At 46.5% G+C, this 14,826-nt stretch overlaps 6 protein-coding genes across 6 annotated transcripts; 1 reads left to right on the forward strand and 5 right to left on the reverse strand.

Annotated features, from left to right (window-relative positions):
- Window positions 1–484: 484 nt before the first annotated feature.
- On the forward strand, window positions 485–3,370 carry N7495_008701 (DNA ligase (ATP) CDC9; the record flags this gene model as incomplete). The annotated part of the gene is made up of 4 exons (XM_057211352.1): window positions 485–552; window positions 632–2,486; window positions 2,541–2,771; window positions 2,825–3,370. 4 exons carry the CDS (start codon window positions 485–487, stop codon window positions 3,368–3,370), a joined length of 2,700 nt encoding a protein of 899 aa, XP_057060895.1.
- Window positions 3,371–5,045: 1,675 nt separating this feature from the next.
- On the reverse strand, window positions 5,046–5,506 carry N7495_008702 (uncharacterized protein; the record flags this gene model as incomplete). The annotated part of the gene is made up of 2 exons (XM_057211353.1): window positions 5,046–5,411; window positions 5,480–5,506. 2 exons carry the CDS (start codon window positions 5,504–5,506, stop codon window positions 5,046–5,048), a joined length of 393 nt encoding a protein of 130 aa, XP_057060896.1.
- Window positions 5,507–5,716: 210 nt separating this feature from the next.
- On the reverse strand, window positions 5,717–8,350 carry vtc4 (putative vacuolar transporter chaperone (Vtc4); the record flags this gene model as incomplete). Its single annotated transcript, XM_057211354.1, has 4 exons — window positions 5,717–6,108; window positions 6,166–7,702; window positions 7,767–8,217; window positions 8,346–8,350. 4 exons carry the CDS (start codon window positions 8,348–8,350, stop codon window positions 5,717–5,719), a joined length of 2,385 nt encoding a protein of 794 aa, XP_057060897.1.
- A 1,540-nt stretch (window positions 8,351–9,890) lies between these two features.
- N7495_008704 (uncharacterized protein) lies at window positions 9,891–10,109 on the reverse strand (the record flags this gene model as incomplete). The annotated part of the gene is made up of 1 exon (XM_057211355.1): window positions 9,891–10,109. One exon carries the CDS (start codon window positions 10,107–10,109, stop codon window positions 9,891–9,893), a length of 219 nt encoding a protein of 72 aa, XP_057060898.1.
- A 1,003-nt stretch (window positions 10,110–11,112) lies between these two features.
- N7495_008705 (uncharacterized protein) lies at window positions 11,113–12,581 on the reverse strand (the record flags this gene model as incomplete). Its single annotated transcript, XM_057211356.1, has 2 exons — window positions 11,113–12,299; window positions 12,383–12,581. The coding sequence occupies 2 exons, from the start codon at window positions 12,579–12,581 to the stop codon at window positions 11,113–11,115; spliced, it is 1,386 nt and encodes a 461-aa protein (XP_057060899.1).
- Window positions 12,582–13,482: 901 nt separating this feature from the next.
- On the reverse strand, window positions 13,483–14,478 carry N7495_008706 (SGNH/GDSL hydrolase family protein; the record flags this gene model as incomplete). The annotated part of the gene is made up of 5 exons (XM_057211357.1): window positions 13,483–13,616; window positions 13,664–14,054; window positions 14,112–14,190; window positions 14,249–14,288; window positions 14,346–14,478. 5 exons carry the CDS (start codon window positions 14,476–14,478, stop codon window positions 13,483–13,485), a joined length of 777 nt encoding a protein of 258 aa, XP_057060900.1.
- Between the last annotated feature and the right edge of the window lie 348 nt (window positions 14,479–14,826).

A 14,826-nucleotide genomic window follows, 5' to 3' on the forward strand; every position in this document is an offset into this window, starting at 1 on the left:
ATGAGTTTTTGACGTCCATATGATACAATCAGTTTGGCAGTCGGGTGGATGCAATGATCTTAACTACAAGACCGTATTGATAGAATTGAAGCGGGCATAACACTCCCCGCCCTGTTTCTGCCAGTGAAAATAAGCGGTGAGGATAAGATTTCTCGATAAGGTAAGATAAAGAGTCACCTGACTTTGCGCGTCACGTCGCGTCAGATCTGGAAGCTGCCTGGATCGACGTTCTGGCAGCCTAGGATTTTTGGTAATGGAAGTATTTTAAGGTCGCAAATTACCGCTAATTCACCACCTGTCTATGTACCCATTTCACTTATCAGGCGTATCATCACTTTCGCCATCCCAATTCAAAGTTCGCGTGAGAGTTGTACAATATCTCAGATCCCAGTGCGCAACCAGCTCCAAATTCAGCCGAGGCTTCTATTGGACCTCTAATCTATCTCTCTCGCGCGGTATTATACATCCAATTACATCCAGCATCATGGCGGATGATAAGAGCAGGAAACAGGCTACACTGGGGTATGTTCGCGATTCTCAAATGACAATTGGGTGCGTCGGCATTACGACCTATGCGGTTGTAGGGTCCATCGATAGGTTGATTATAGCTAACGTGTATAATTTACATTAGGAGATTTTTCGGATCTAATGCAGCAAACCAAGCCCCAAAGAAGCAAACAACCTTGGCATTTGGTAACAAGAAGGCGAAGACTGATGCTGCAGTAGAAGCGGCGGATGAAGCCACTCAGGATGAGAAACATGACTCATATTTTAAGATAGAGAATGGAGTTGAAGCTACAACCGACACTAACTTGGATGAATCGGAACCAATTAAAGGCTTGAAACGCGAAAAGACCGATGAAGCGGAAGAGAGTGATGTGTCTGATGTCCAGCCAGTTTCCAAGCGCCAACGCAAATCGAAGCAAACTCCCCCTCCTCCAAATAAGGAGTCATCTCCTAAGAAATCAACTCCCAAGAAATCATCTCCCAAGAAAGAATCACCTGCCAAGAAATCCAACCAAGCAAAGCCCAGTTACGTGAAAGACAAATCGCCATTAACAAACCTCGCTGAGAAAGCAATTGACTCCGAAGAAGTCGCCAAGAAAGAAAGTGAATCCGAGAAAGATGAAGAAGAGCTGTCAGAAAGCGAAGAAGAGGTCGAAGCTAAGCCTCTTGCCAAAAAGAAGACAATGGCGAAGGTACAGGCTACAGTGACGGCCAGCGGCCAAGACCCATACCCAGACTGGACTCCTGGCAAGCCGGTGCCGTACGCTGCACTTTGCACCACCTTTTCTCTCGTTGAGATGACAACAAAGCGCCTAATAATCATGGCCTATTGCTCTCGTTTCCTGCAGCAAGTGCTCCGTCTCACTCCCAATGACCTGCTTCCAACGGTTCAATTGATGATCAACAAACTGGCAGCAGATTATTCAGGAATCGAACTGGGTATAGGAGAGTCTTTGATAATGAAAGCCATCGGTGAAAGTACTGGCCGAAGTCTGGCTGTCATTAAGAGTGACCAACACGAGATCGGTGATTTAGGATTGGTGGCTGCTAAAAGTCGATCCAACCAACCCACCATGTTTCCCCCTCCCCCCTTGACCGTCCGAGGCGTGCATGAGCGTTTGCTAGAAATTGCCAAGCTACAGGGACATGGTTCCCAGGACAAGAAGATTGCGGGAATTAAAAAACTCCTCTCATCGGCCGATGCCGCATCTTTAGGCAAAGGTAACAAGGGTGTTGATATCACCAAGGATAAGGGAGGACCCAGTGAGACGAAGTTTATCATCCGTTTTCTGGAGGGAAAGCTCCGACTAGGTCTTGCAGAAAGGACCGTGCTTGTTTCATTGGCACAGGCACTTGTCTCTCATGAGGCCGCAGTTGCAGATAAGAAGGCTCCATCTCCAGAGCAGATGGCCGAAGGAGAAGCCATCTTGAAAACTGTGTACAGTGAACTTCCCTCTTATGAAATAATCATACCGGCTATCCTCGAGAACGGTCTTTTCAAAGTTCGAGATGTTTGCAAGCTGCAGCCGGGTATTCCACTGAAGCCCATGCTGGCCAAACCTACGAAGTCTATTACTGAAGTTCTTGACCGTTTTGAGGGTAAGGAGTTTACATGCGAGTACAAGTACGACGGAGAGAGAGCCCAAATTCATTATGTCGCACCATCAGCCATTCACAAATATCCTGTGACAACAGCGACTCTGCAGAAGGATAACAAGGGATTTTCCGCAATCTTCTCACGAAACTCAGAGGATTTGTCGAAGAAATACCCCGATGTGCTGGGCAAGCTATATAGCTGGGTTAATGATGATGTGGACAGCTTCGTGTTGGACTGTGAGACTGTTGCTTGGGATACAGTCACCAAGAAAGTTCTTCCTTTCCAGCAACTTATGACTCGTAAAAGAAAGGATGTCAAAGCAGAGGATGTCAAGGTCAAAGTTTGCGTATACGCTTTTGATCTACTTTTCTTTAATGGAGAGGTAAGCAATTCCTATCGTCCATATATCATTTATTTGTGCCAACAAACTTTACAGCCTTGTGTTAAGAAGTCTCTTCGGGAGCGTCGGGAGCTGCTGCATAAATGCTTCCAGCCCGTGGAAGGGGAGTTTCAGTTTGCTCAATTCGGCAACACCAACGTTCTAGATGAGATCCAAATTATGCTGGAAGACAGTGTCAAGGCCTCGTGCGAGGGTCTCATGGTGAAGATGCTGGACACCGCAGAGAGCGGATACGAGCCTAGCAAGCGGAGTCGCAATTGGTTAAAGGTATGGATTCTGCAAATTTATCAATATTTTTCATGTACTGATTTATTCGCCAGGTTAAGAAGGATTACCTTGCCGGCGTGGGCGACTCACTTGATCTAGTCGTCCTCGGTGCATACCACGGCCGCGGAAAGCGTGCTTCATGGTATGGTGCTTTCCTTCTGGCTGCCTACAACCCCAACACAGACACATACGAGACCATTTGCAATATCGGAACTGGATTCTCTGAGGCTCTCCTTGAAGAGTTACACACAGAACTCTCTGATCTGGTCATTGACCGGCCGAAACCCTTCTACACTCACTCCACTATTCCCAAAGACCAACCTGATGTATGGTTCGAGCCACGATTAGTGTGGGAGGTCAAGACGGCCGACTTAACGCTCAGCCCCCGGTACAAGGCAGCTGCAGATGAATTTGATAGAACCACGGGAGGTGGAAAGGGAGTTTCCCTGCGTTTCCCTCGATTTATCAAATCCCGTGATGACAAAAAGCCCGAGCAATCAACAACTACTCGAGCTGTTGCTGAGATGTACCGTAAACAAGAATCAGTGGCCAAGGAGACCTCGAACAAGAAAGGCGTGGATGATGATTTCGAGTATTAAGTACTTGATGACCCTTTTCATTGTCATTGTTCCAGTTATTACTAGTACTCTAGCAAATATCTAGGTAACAATTAAATCATTGCATAATTACTTCGTCTTTATCTATTACAGGTTCACAACAATTACAGTAACACCCTTCCAAGGTCAAGAGTTGGCTCTATGCGTTGAGAAGACGACATTATAGAGCTGATATATCTCTTCAGCCATGCTAGTGGACCTACAGGTATTAACCACACATACTATGTCGGTTTCATGCGAAGCCAGAGACCTCGGGCATCCTCAACCTATACTTTGTACTGCCCAGGTACATTTTAAGCGGTGGGAGCCCCGGAGATTAGATAACTCACTGCGGCAGAACGAGAAGAGGGTATATAATTCATAAATTTGAGTTCACTTATGTCCCTTCGGGGAAATAGTCAGATGAGAAAATACAGAGAAGATTAGCATGGCCCCTGCACAAAGGATGACACGCTCAATCAAAGAGAAGCTACCAATTTTTTTTTTTACTAAACGGCCTTAATTAGGGCGTTATGAGGTTATTTCTATTTTGACAAAAAATGGAGGTTAGGCGTTCGAAACTGACTGCGCGCAACCTTTTTTATTATTAATCTATCAACAGGTAACTAAAGACGCTGCTTAGACGCAGTCGCACTACCGCAAACGCTCGTGTTTATTATACAGTGCCAAAGCGTCACAAGAACTTCAAACTTCAGTGCACTCTCTTCTCTACCCACAGCCAACAAGGGCTGTCAAGCAATGAAAAAAGTATGAGAGTGATAAATCACAATTCTGATCATCAAAAATTACCTAGCCAAGCTAGGTGATAAACTGACTGATAGTTTTCAGTCACAAAGGAATCTCAGAATGCTCTTCACTGATTACTTCCAACCGGGAATGGTAGCGGAGGAAATTAGCATAGATAAAACCCAATTGGGGATTATCACCGCCCCTTGCACCAAGATGGAGAAGAAAGAAAGAGGAATGAAAGTGGGAAATCTCTGCACTTAAAGGTCCCCGGGGCAGGCCGTAGAGATCAATGCGGCGATGACCTCGCCGACGACATCATGGACGACATCATGGACGACATCATGGGCGACATCATGCGTTCGAGGTTATAGATGGTTGAGGGTGCAATCCAGAGCTGTGAAGAACCGTGGAGGGCTATGGCATTTATCAAGTCGATGCCAACTAATCATTTTCTTTGCTTCATCCGAAATCTAGCCCAATATTGGAACCAGCAGTCACTTCCCCATCCTCGTAACCAGTGGAGTGGATAAAGAAATGTTATGTTTTCTCTTTGAGCAAGAGTACTCCAGTGAAGAGAAGCTCTCGTATCAACAGTCAGATGCGCTGATACACAGCCGAAGACGAATATGCAAGTCCCCAAATGCACCAACCAGTTCACTGGGGTGAGCTCATTCAGAAGACATGGACATCGGGGGTGGCAGTTTCCTCGGGCTTGCAGGTAGCTCGCTGATTGCTTCTACTGCCGCAATAACGGCTGAGTACAATAGCTTTCAATGCTGTCTTCTCGGGAACTATCACGAAAGGGACAAGAAGTGGCCAAGGACAGAATTCCCAATACTAATCTACTAATCTGATGGATTCCTCCATTATCTGTCGCCGGAGTCAAGAATTTCGAGTCACCTTATCCTCCCCACAGTGATATATCAGACTATACGATTTCTCCAGATGGCAAATGGATTGCGTTCCTGAGACCAAGAGCAAAGCCACAGAATTGCCGAAAGTGAATAACGCGGCCTCGTATATCTATCTCGTTCCTGGCTCCAACGAACCTAAGGCAATAAATGTTCCGTTTAGCCCAGGCACAGCTTACGGTGTTAGAAGAGACTCTGCCACTCTGGTAACCTGCTTTTTCGCCGGATAGTAAGTTTTCAGCCTGCGCACATTCAGATGACAGACGTTGCGTGCTAGGCGGACCGTCGCATAAGGGAGGATTACCGGCGCTGGAACCCATCTGCTCCGAGAATATTTTGCGGTTCGAGACGATATCCTGGCGTCGAGGCCCAGCACCTGAATGCTGTAAGTTTGTGTCAAACTACCGTGCTTACAGTTAGTTAACTTTAAGCCATGATTATCAAGAAAAACATGTTCTGAAGGGAAGAGGGAAGCCATTGTATGATATAACCAAAATGAATAAGATTTCACTCCAAGCATTTCTTCCATTTGAAAATTCAGTCTACAAGTACACAGATGTACATTCCAACGCCACGGGGTAAACGCCAAAGATTCACAAAGGACGAACTCAAAGTGCACCGCTATGGAGAAGATGGTACGAACAAGAAGGGCACATCACAGGGGGAAAAAATCCAGGCGGGGTGAAATCTATAGCTCATGGTGGCCACGATTGCGGCTCGGGTCATCCTTAGACATGAACCCGCCAGCACGAATCCGAAGAATGAAGTTGATTAGAACGACCGCTACGAGACCAATGCTGACGAAGGTAGGTCCCCACTTCTCATAGTAGACGTGCTTGACGTCACGACGCTTGCGGATTTTGTCCACACGCCACATGTACAGCATCAAGCTATAGACTAGGGCCATGGCAGCGAGGATGGTGAAAGACCATGCGGAAATTAGGGTGGTAAGGTCAACTCCGAAGTTCAGGAGGGCGGCGGCAATACCGCCCAGGATGATGGAGAACTCGAGCCAGGAGAGGAAGGTTCGCTCGGCGGCAAAGTAAACCTTAGGCTCGACACGGACGGGGACGAAGATACCTGTGAGAAATTAGTGCCAGCTCGAAATAGAATTTATGGATAAAGGGGAAAACTTACGCTTGCCTGGAGGCGCATGGAAGCGCTTTAAAGAGCGCTTGGTACCGGGCATTACGGCGATACCACGCTGCTCTGGGGCGGGGAGTGAAGTGGGTCGTGGGCGAGGGATCACGGCGAACAGGCCCTGCGCGGCAAAAGAACCAGCTTTACACACGTAGTGCTTAACCAACTGCTCGACGTAGTAGGCACCTCCAACACGACGGGCTTCCTCAAGCTCATCGTCGTCGTATTCATCGTCAGAATCATAGATAGGGTAATCTTCTTCACCCGCTAGAGGCTCAACTGCAATGCGTTCCTCGATGTCCAGCTCGTTTCCATTGGTCCCTGGGAAGAAAAGACGATGGGTGGTGGGTTCTCCATTGAAAACGGTTACTGAGCCGTCATCTAGAGGAGTCTCATCGTCGTCCGAGTCATCATCGTTGGCAGATATCGATGTGCTGGTCGCTGGCCGCTGAATACCATAGTGTCGGCTGGCCGGCTTTCTAATATCCACGTCCATCTGAGGGTACCAGAAGGGAAGCAAGCTGATACGAATTGGGAACAGGGTAGCCGTTCCGTGGATGAATTTACTGAACTTGGGCACTGCTTCCACCAGATGACTAGAGGTCAGGTCGCGAATCCACTGAGGCGGCGCCTGGCCAGCCTGAGTCTGCAGCTTCACTTCCAGCACCGCATAGGGAAATCGATCAATATCTTCGGGAGGCAGCTGAGAGAAGGGGAAATCGACTCCAATATCCATACGACGCCAGTTATCTCCGGAGCGGCGTTGGCCGTCCAAGTTGTCCTCGCGAACCATGGTAAGTTCCGTATCGAGAGAGATACGCACACGGGCATCACCGGGAAGCTGAAATGCCGTACGGTGGTAGAAAGTACGAGTGACTGGCTCCAGACGACGGGTGAGGACCCGGTACTGGATCTCACGGGCCAATTGCTCAAGATCATCGATCTCTGCCTCACTCTTCTTGCCCTCCTTACGCATCTTCTCAAAGATCTGCTCCACGGTCATGCGACCTTCCAGGTACGCATTGACGTTCTTCTCCTTGAGAACAAAGCGCGCCTTGACGGACTTCTCGCCAGTCCAATCTTCGCGATGCGTTTTGCGTTCCACAAAGATCTGGTCGCTCTCCATGCCGCCATACCAGCGAAGTCGGATTGCTTCTGCGCCCTCAGTTTTCTTCAATCGACCCTGGTACAGCTCCCAAGTCTTAGTGTTATCGAAGTAGATAGACGAAATGGCCGTATCCTTCTCCTCAAACTCCTTGCTGGCATTGAACACTAGCACTGGCAGGTGCTTGAGGACCACCAGCTTCAGCTCCGTGATGTTATCGCGATGGACCCAGTACTTTGTGGTCTGTCGTACGAAGTTTTGCTGGGATCCACCGGCAGAGGAGTCACCCTTGACTGGGTTACCCTTCGTGCGGACCAGATCATAGAGTTTGGAGAGCTTGATCACGAAAGCATCGTAGTTATCTTTGAAGAAAGGCTTCGCATTAAGACGGGCTGCAAACACAGGTTTTAGATGCCATTGGGTTTCTTTCTGCGATACATGTTAGCGAGTGTGTTTGGAGTGAACTACGCGGGAAACGCTAATATCAACATACGTCATGTTTCTTGATGATTTTCTGGAAGCCAGTATAGTTCAGCTGGGTAAACTTGGCCAGATCGTGTACATCAGCGATGATGTCACTGAGGATTTGCTCTAATCGCAGGAAATCGTCGTCTGTGGGCGGCGGCGCAGGGTGGCGGCGGGCGCCAGTCTGGTTATCGAGGAGAGAGACAACTTCGTTAACATCAACCTCGCTGGCCTTGATGCGCTCTACAATTTCTTCACTCTTCTGCTTCTGGAAAATGAAGACCTTCTCGAGCTCGCTTTCGAGGAGAGTGACAAAATGCGTCTCGTCGTCCTCGGTCCAATCTCGACGGGCGGGTTTTAAATTGTCGGGGGTTGGCTGGGTGACGAAATCGGTTTTGAGGGCCTTCTTGAGCTCATCGTAGGCGATATAGTAGGGATGATACTCCCGGATCATGGAAGATTGAAGGTGCTCGCCGAACCTGGTCGTGAGAGAAGTCAGTCATTATGCGGGGAAGCATTCCTGAAGCTTGGGAATGGCTGGCGGAAGCTTCTCTCAGAGATCTAAAAGTCTGCTGGTTGAATGGGATGAAATATAGCAGCAACTTACCGCATGATGGGCAATGCTTGAGAAAGGTCAATGGTTCAGAGCAAGAAGAGAACTTCGGGGGCGGAGCGAGAGAAATTGAATGCTCGCCGGAAGCGGTCTAGCCTCAATACAACACTCGATATCTTGTTCTCTTTACGACGTACCTCAAAAGTTGCACAGTTTGATTGAATTTATGGAGTACATAAAAAATGTAAAGTCCTAAAGCCAATGGATTGTCCACCCTTGGCCATTGTCGACCCCCGATTGGTTCTCGCTGAATTAGTTACGTCCGCAACTGGATGAGTCAGCTTTGTTATGAACCACTTGTCGGAGCTGGTTGATGCACGTGCTCTACTACACGTCGCGCTAAATTTGTATAAAACTATCACTCAAGACTGTGGTTGGACTGAATTTACGATATCATACTCAACCTAGGAGATACTGACTTTGTCAAGCTCTTACTATATTCTGCTCTTCTATTTATCTAGCCAATACGGAGCAATCCGTAATTGATGATGCCTGTGATCCTTCAAAGATCTTCCCACTAAATTGGTGGATCTTAGCCGCAGCAAAGTGGAGTTCACTAACGGGCATAGTGGCGGAAAAGTACATGTTTCGTACATGTTTCCCGGGTAAATCCCTATTACACGCTAAACAAAGCACACGACACATTTCCTCATTGATGCAAATCTTGACCTTTTTAATGGCCTCAGTCATGTCCTTTGTTGGCCAAAACAGCCGAAGGAATATAGCCAAGATATCTAAAAAAAAAAAAAGAGATTATTGTTCTTTGGTTTTTATACCACGCTTATTCCAAATTTAGGAGATATACACGGGTGTACACAGTAAGATAGAAAGTTTTATCATAGTCAGATTGGTATAGGGGTTAATTGTGATCTTATTTAGCCCCAGAACGCACAAAACCAGAATAAATTAACGTATTTTTATTTTTATTCTTATTTTATTTTTAAATAGTAAGGAGGATATTTACTTCAAGACCAGTGCCAAGATGGCTTATTCGAACTCCGACTTTTGAAATAAGCTTATCTAGTGTTAGAGCGAATAAGATCAAAAGTATCCAAGATTTCCCATACGGTTACCAGTGGTCGAAGGTAATGGCTAAGCAGCTTCTTGCCGTCTAGAATTACGGGTGGAAAGGAAGCTGTAATTTTCGGTGTCATTTTCACAGGTCCTTATATCTTATATGTAAATATTTCGATCTAGATGGTTCATGAATACCTCATTTACACCAAGTATCTAGTGACGGACAACGTGGACCATTGTAGTGAAGATTTAGTTGACACAAACAAGGCTGAACAACGAATTATAAATCTATACCAAGGCTGCTACCTCGGCGGCGTCGCTCTTTCCACTCCTTATCACTTGGCTTGTGGGTCAGAATGCAGTTGTTTGAGTGTAACATTGCGAAGCTCCTAGAAAACGGGACGAGCTCAACGGCATGATCATCATCTTGGGAACCACATTCCTCCCTGGAGCCTACAATGAGCTCAACGGCATGAACATCATTTTGGGGCCGCACCCCTTGGTCCCCACATCCGATAAAAATTAAAATAGTTTGATGAAAAAGAAACGTGGTATTGTGCGTGCGCACAGGACAAGGAAACCCCAAATGGGATCAGCAGCGTCTTTCAAAGCGTTATCTGCACTGTCGTCCGAATAGGTATCGATGCTGGGAAAGATGTTGGGATCCATACTTGTCGTTTGAGGTGCCATTGAGCTTTCTGACGATGACATCCCTGAACCACATCTGTGGCTACATGCCATGCAGCTAAGTCAATGGTCGAGACATAGTTCCTTAGGTACGTTGACTAATTCGCTTGATCGAGGCAGACATTGTATCGCTCTGAATGAGCTCAACAACGTGAGCATTAACATCCGCGCGTGCGCTCGAATCGCATTTTAATCCAATGGAAAATCCAATGGAAGATTCATCAAGCAACTGTTGAAAAGATAGGAAAAAATTGGAAATTTTGTGTAACTTCCAGCTGTAAGCTGCGACCCTGCCTTGTAAAGTACATCGCAGATTTCTGACTTCAGAGGATTGGAAGTCTGACGATGGTTAGAAATGAAGGTAGAGGTGGTGATGAAAGTAGAAGGAAAAAATGATTTGATGGGTTTATAAGCGGAAGAGAGGATGAGGGCCTTGGGCAATGAATATATAGAATGTAAAATGGAAGTGAAGTGAAATCTCAGGATAAGAGGGAAACGACATGTAAAAGGTACGAGATATTGCGAGTGATGTGCAACCTGGGACTATTGCTTTTTGGAAACCCAGATGAACAGGACACTTTGGGAAAACTCACCATTCGATCAGCTAACCTCGGAGGGTTCTGAGGTCAAGCATTCTCAATGACAAGAGAAAAATATAGTATCTAGGTGGTAACAGGATCTTCTGTGTCTGGGCTGGACGGTTGAAGTTGAGTGTGTTAGATGAGAAAGTAAAGAAGATGATAGGATGATATAGATATATATATATGGAAGATCAGATTGGAAGGCATGGAGTGCAGATACCATTGGGAAAGTGAACCTAGAATACAAGAGAGGAAGAATGAGATCATAGCAATAAAATAGTGTTTCTAAACATTTATACAATTCGTATAACTACAATGGAATTGGAAATATGCATTGGACACATTTGTATTGCCATGGTCAAAAGGGGATTCGGTTTCCTTCCAAAAACAACCCAGCTAAAAATTGACACCATTCCGGTATTATCATATCAATAGAGATACAGCCTTTACCAGAATAACCTTGGAAATCACTTACTTTACAGTGACTTGTTTGGCTTGGTAGGACGTAGCACTTTCATCGCACGTGCAGGTGCGAGCTTAACGGCCTTCGGGTCAGGCTTCGGGGGATGGTTCCAGGCATCCCACAGGGCAGCAGTTCCGGATAGGCCCTTATTGATAAAATCAGGACCCACTAGCGGAGGCGAAACAGCCGTGTTGATTGGGGCTAATTCAACAGTACCCTTCAGATGCTGCTTTGGCACCTTTATAGCCTCATCAATTGGCGCCTGAGCAGACTCAGGAACTGCTGAAGACTTTGAAGGAGCACTGAGTGGACTCTCTACTCCTTCCGTCTTGCCTTCACGCTCCACGCCAGGTGTGGAGGGAAAGTCAGGGTGGGTCACATCAACTCCAGTAGAAAGAAACTTGAATGTGTCCTCTTTTTCAGGGCGCACAAGAGGGACAGTGATGCGCTGATGGTCATCATCCAACATCAAAAGCTTGTCCTGGGAAAAGAGCAGGTCGGCACTGTGAGCGCGGAGCACATCACTTCCAATGATTATCTGAATGCAGTCGTGCTCGGCGTTCTCTTCGCGAATCCAAAATTTGATTGTAACCGATGGGATTTGAGGGCCCTCCATATGCACTGAGGGATTGTGAACACGGGCCTCTGGGAGATATAGAGGGATTTTGATGAAGCCTTCGTCCTCCACCAAGCCCTTCAAGCCAAGTTTACGAAGTGTAACAGTCCCGATGGACGACGAGTAGGAACCCGAGCAGACAGCAGCATATAGCAGTGTGTCACTCGAATAATTGGTTGTCAGCCAGCAACGGATGATGGAGGGAACGGGGCCCATCACAAAAAATCCCGGGGGAGGGGTTATAGGCGACCAACTGTCAAAATAATGTGCCCAGAGTGGATTGGTGTCCAGACCCAAGCTGTTGGTTCGCGCGAGGAAGGAGTTTCCACCATCCGATCGATGCGATAGAGAGCGGTCGGTCAGGGCCACGCCTCCCATGCTACTACCAGGACGAAGCGGGGTGTCATAGTTCGACCGGGAAGTGTGTCCATAATGACCGCTATTGGCAGTCTTATCAAATCGTACGCTGTTTGCACGCGACGCACCACGTCGAGGTTGCTCTTCACCGTCGAGACCTCGGGCAGAACTAGCCGTTCCATGTTCGAATCCCTTGAATGCGTCGGATGGCGCGTGCAAGGTCGAATCTAATACAAATTAAGGATCGGTCAGAATGGTTCCAACAGACTCAAGGCAATAAGATTGAAGATCTTACCCGTCTCAAGAGAACCCCCTACCACGGTAGGGCACTGGGATAAAGGTTCCCATATGCTTTTCACCTTCACAATCTCGTCAAGGTGTTGCTCGATACCGTCCATCCGATGATCCATGCGCCGAGCATTCTCAAAGTCGGCGATTTGAAGCCGCTTCACTTCCTCAAGGATACGCCAGATTTCGGATCGGGAGACATAGTTGTGGTGAGGATCCATGGGTATCGCTTGTGAGTAAGGGTCCCAACAAATCAAACCTTCTGTCCCTTGAGACAAAAGCTCAAAGACTGGTAACTTTCATCAATGATAACTGACCAATTCTTCCAACGACTGAGTATCTGCTATTATCCCCCTCACCTTCAAGAGTGCGACGACCCACGGCCCACGGCCGTCCACCTAACTTGGATTGCAAGGGTTTGGATATTCAGTGCACAGGATGTACTAATAGGGTACTGGATATTATACCATGGAATATGAGTGAATCAAATGGGAAGGTTATATCGTTGGTAGTTGGTCAAGATAGGAAAGAGCGTTGACAATAACGTAGGAGGAGCGGGGGTGGAGAGAGAAGGTGTATCGAAGAGGAAGGTCGTGTCTTAAACCTAAAAGGTAGTCAGACGATATCGACTCATGCAAACTTCAAGCAAATAAACAGGAATAAAGTAAGAAGAAATCAAAGGTTGTGTAAATATTTGAAGTGTTTAGATGAGATCATAAACAGTACAGAAACGGGCGTCATGCGGGCAGTTGATCTAGACCGCCTATGCTCCACTAACGGCGGACTTTTATACTTACGGAGTACAGAACCTCCACCTGCAACATCTTTTAAATAGTAATGCAAAATTTTACATCTATAAGCTTCAAATGATGCTACTGCTGAAATAAACATTGAGACTCTTTTATTCATGCCCGTTTTCTCTTCTCCTTTTTTTCTTCTTCATCCTTATGTATGTGTACGTACTACCCGTGAGGCCATATATGAGGCTGTACCATTGCAGCAGAACTAAAGTTTCGTCTTCATAAAATATTGGCCTACAGACAGGAAGAAGTTTAGGAACCAAATTCTCATTCTGCTTCTTTTCATTATTTGCCAAGGCAACCTTCAAAAATTCAAACAGCTTTATTTAGGGGCTTCATCCCAAGCAGGAAATACCATTGGAATATTCTCCGGCAACTGATCAGGCCATTTAGATCCGATAGTCCTCATAACTTCATCATAAACAATTTGATATCCAGCGGGAGTCAGGTGTAGTCCTATACCAGTCAGTGTCAGGTCAGATAAGCCAAGGTCAATAACCTACCATCTGTGAAAAGACTGGCAAGCTCTTTATTACTGGGCAAGTCACGCGATCCAACTAGAAGTTGACCTTCCTTCCAGCTAACCTTGTTCATAAAAGCAGTCCAAATATCTGCTACTGCAACATCTAGCAATGCTCCGACCTCTTTAGCTGCTGTGGCATAGGTCTTGGCTAGTAGAGCCGTTCGGCTAGGATGGGGAGTATTCTTCGCGTCGTCGAATGCCTCCAGCTGATACTCGTTGATCGGTGGTGGAGTCAGTATGATAATGTGTGGGTTTTGGGCGCGAGTTGCAGGGTGTTGGATAATCTCCTTCAAGTTGGCCGTGAACTGCTCCAATGAAACATGCTGTTCATGACCTGGAACACATGCGTCATTAGCACCAAAGAATATGGTCTAGGTGTTATGTTAGTGGTCTAGTATTCGAGGTTAGAGCGAAGGTCAAGGTCTTACCATGAAGCGTACGTTGGCTATTTCTGGTGACGGGAAGAACTTGGGGAACACCTGGATAGCATGAGCAGTGCTATAGCCGCTATTTTGGTCCTTCATTAGCTGGAACTGGAATGATATCGTTGATACCAGCTACTTACCTGAATCCCCGGTTTATCACGTCTAGCTTGCGACTATAGGCTGGTAAGTTGTTTAGCTAGATGGACTTGGAATACAGCTGTGTCAGAGTATAGATACCCTCTTGCAATTGCGCATTGAAAGCGAAGCCTAGATCCTGATTACAGGAAAATTGGGTGATCGAGTCTCCGAAGAGAATGAATTGATCAAGGGGTTTTCCCATATCCTCGGCAGTTCTCAATGTGGTTCTCATACTGATGGAGGAGTCAGTATTGAATATCGATGATTATTATTGCGCCGCTGTAAACTCGGAAATTGAAGCAGAATAATCAAGTTGTGTCTGAGCGTAAGGACAAATAGCGGGGGATGAAGATGTGGATATGTTTATCGTAGATTTTCTTATCGGAAGTAAACAGAGTATTCCACACCGTATTCTTCCACCAATTGGGGTTTATATTTAATCCGTACATGAATACTCCGTACTCTGTATACAAGCAATGTGTGCATCATAGAAATGAAATGATTGGGGCCTCAAAGCCTGAAGGCATAGATTGAAGATCCTTGATTCGCTGAGTAGGACAGATCGGCCAAAGCAGATCGA

Source organism: Penicillium taxi (assembly GCF_028828555.1).
Source record: "Penicillium taxi strain IBT 34144 chromosome Unknown utg000005l_segment0_segment0, whole genome shotgun sequence".
Classification (NCBI taxonomy): domain Eukaryota; kingdom Fungi; phylum Ascomycota; class Eurotiomycetes; order Eurotiales; family Aspergillaceae; genus Penicillium; species Penicillium taxi.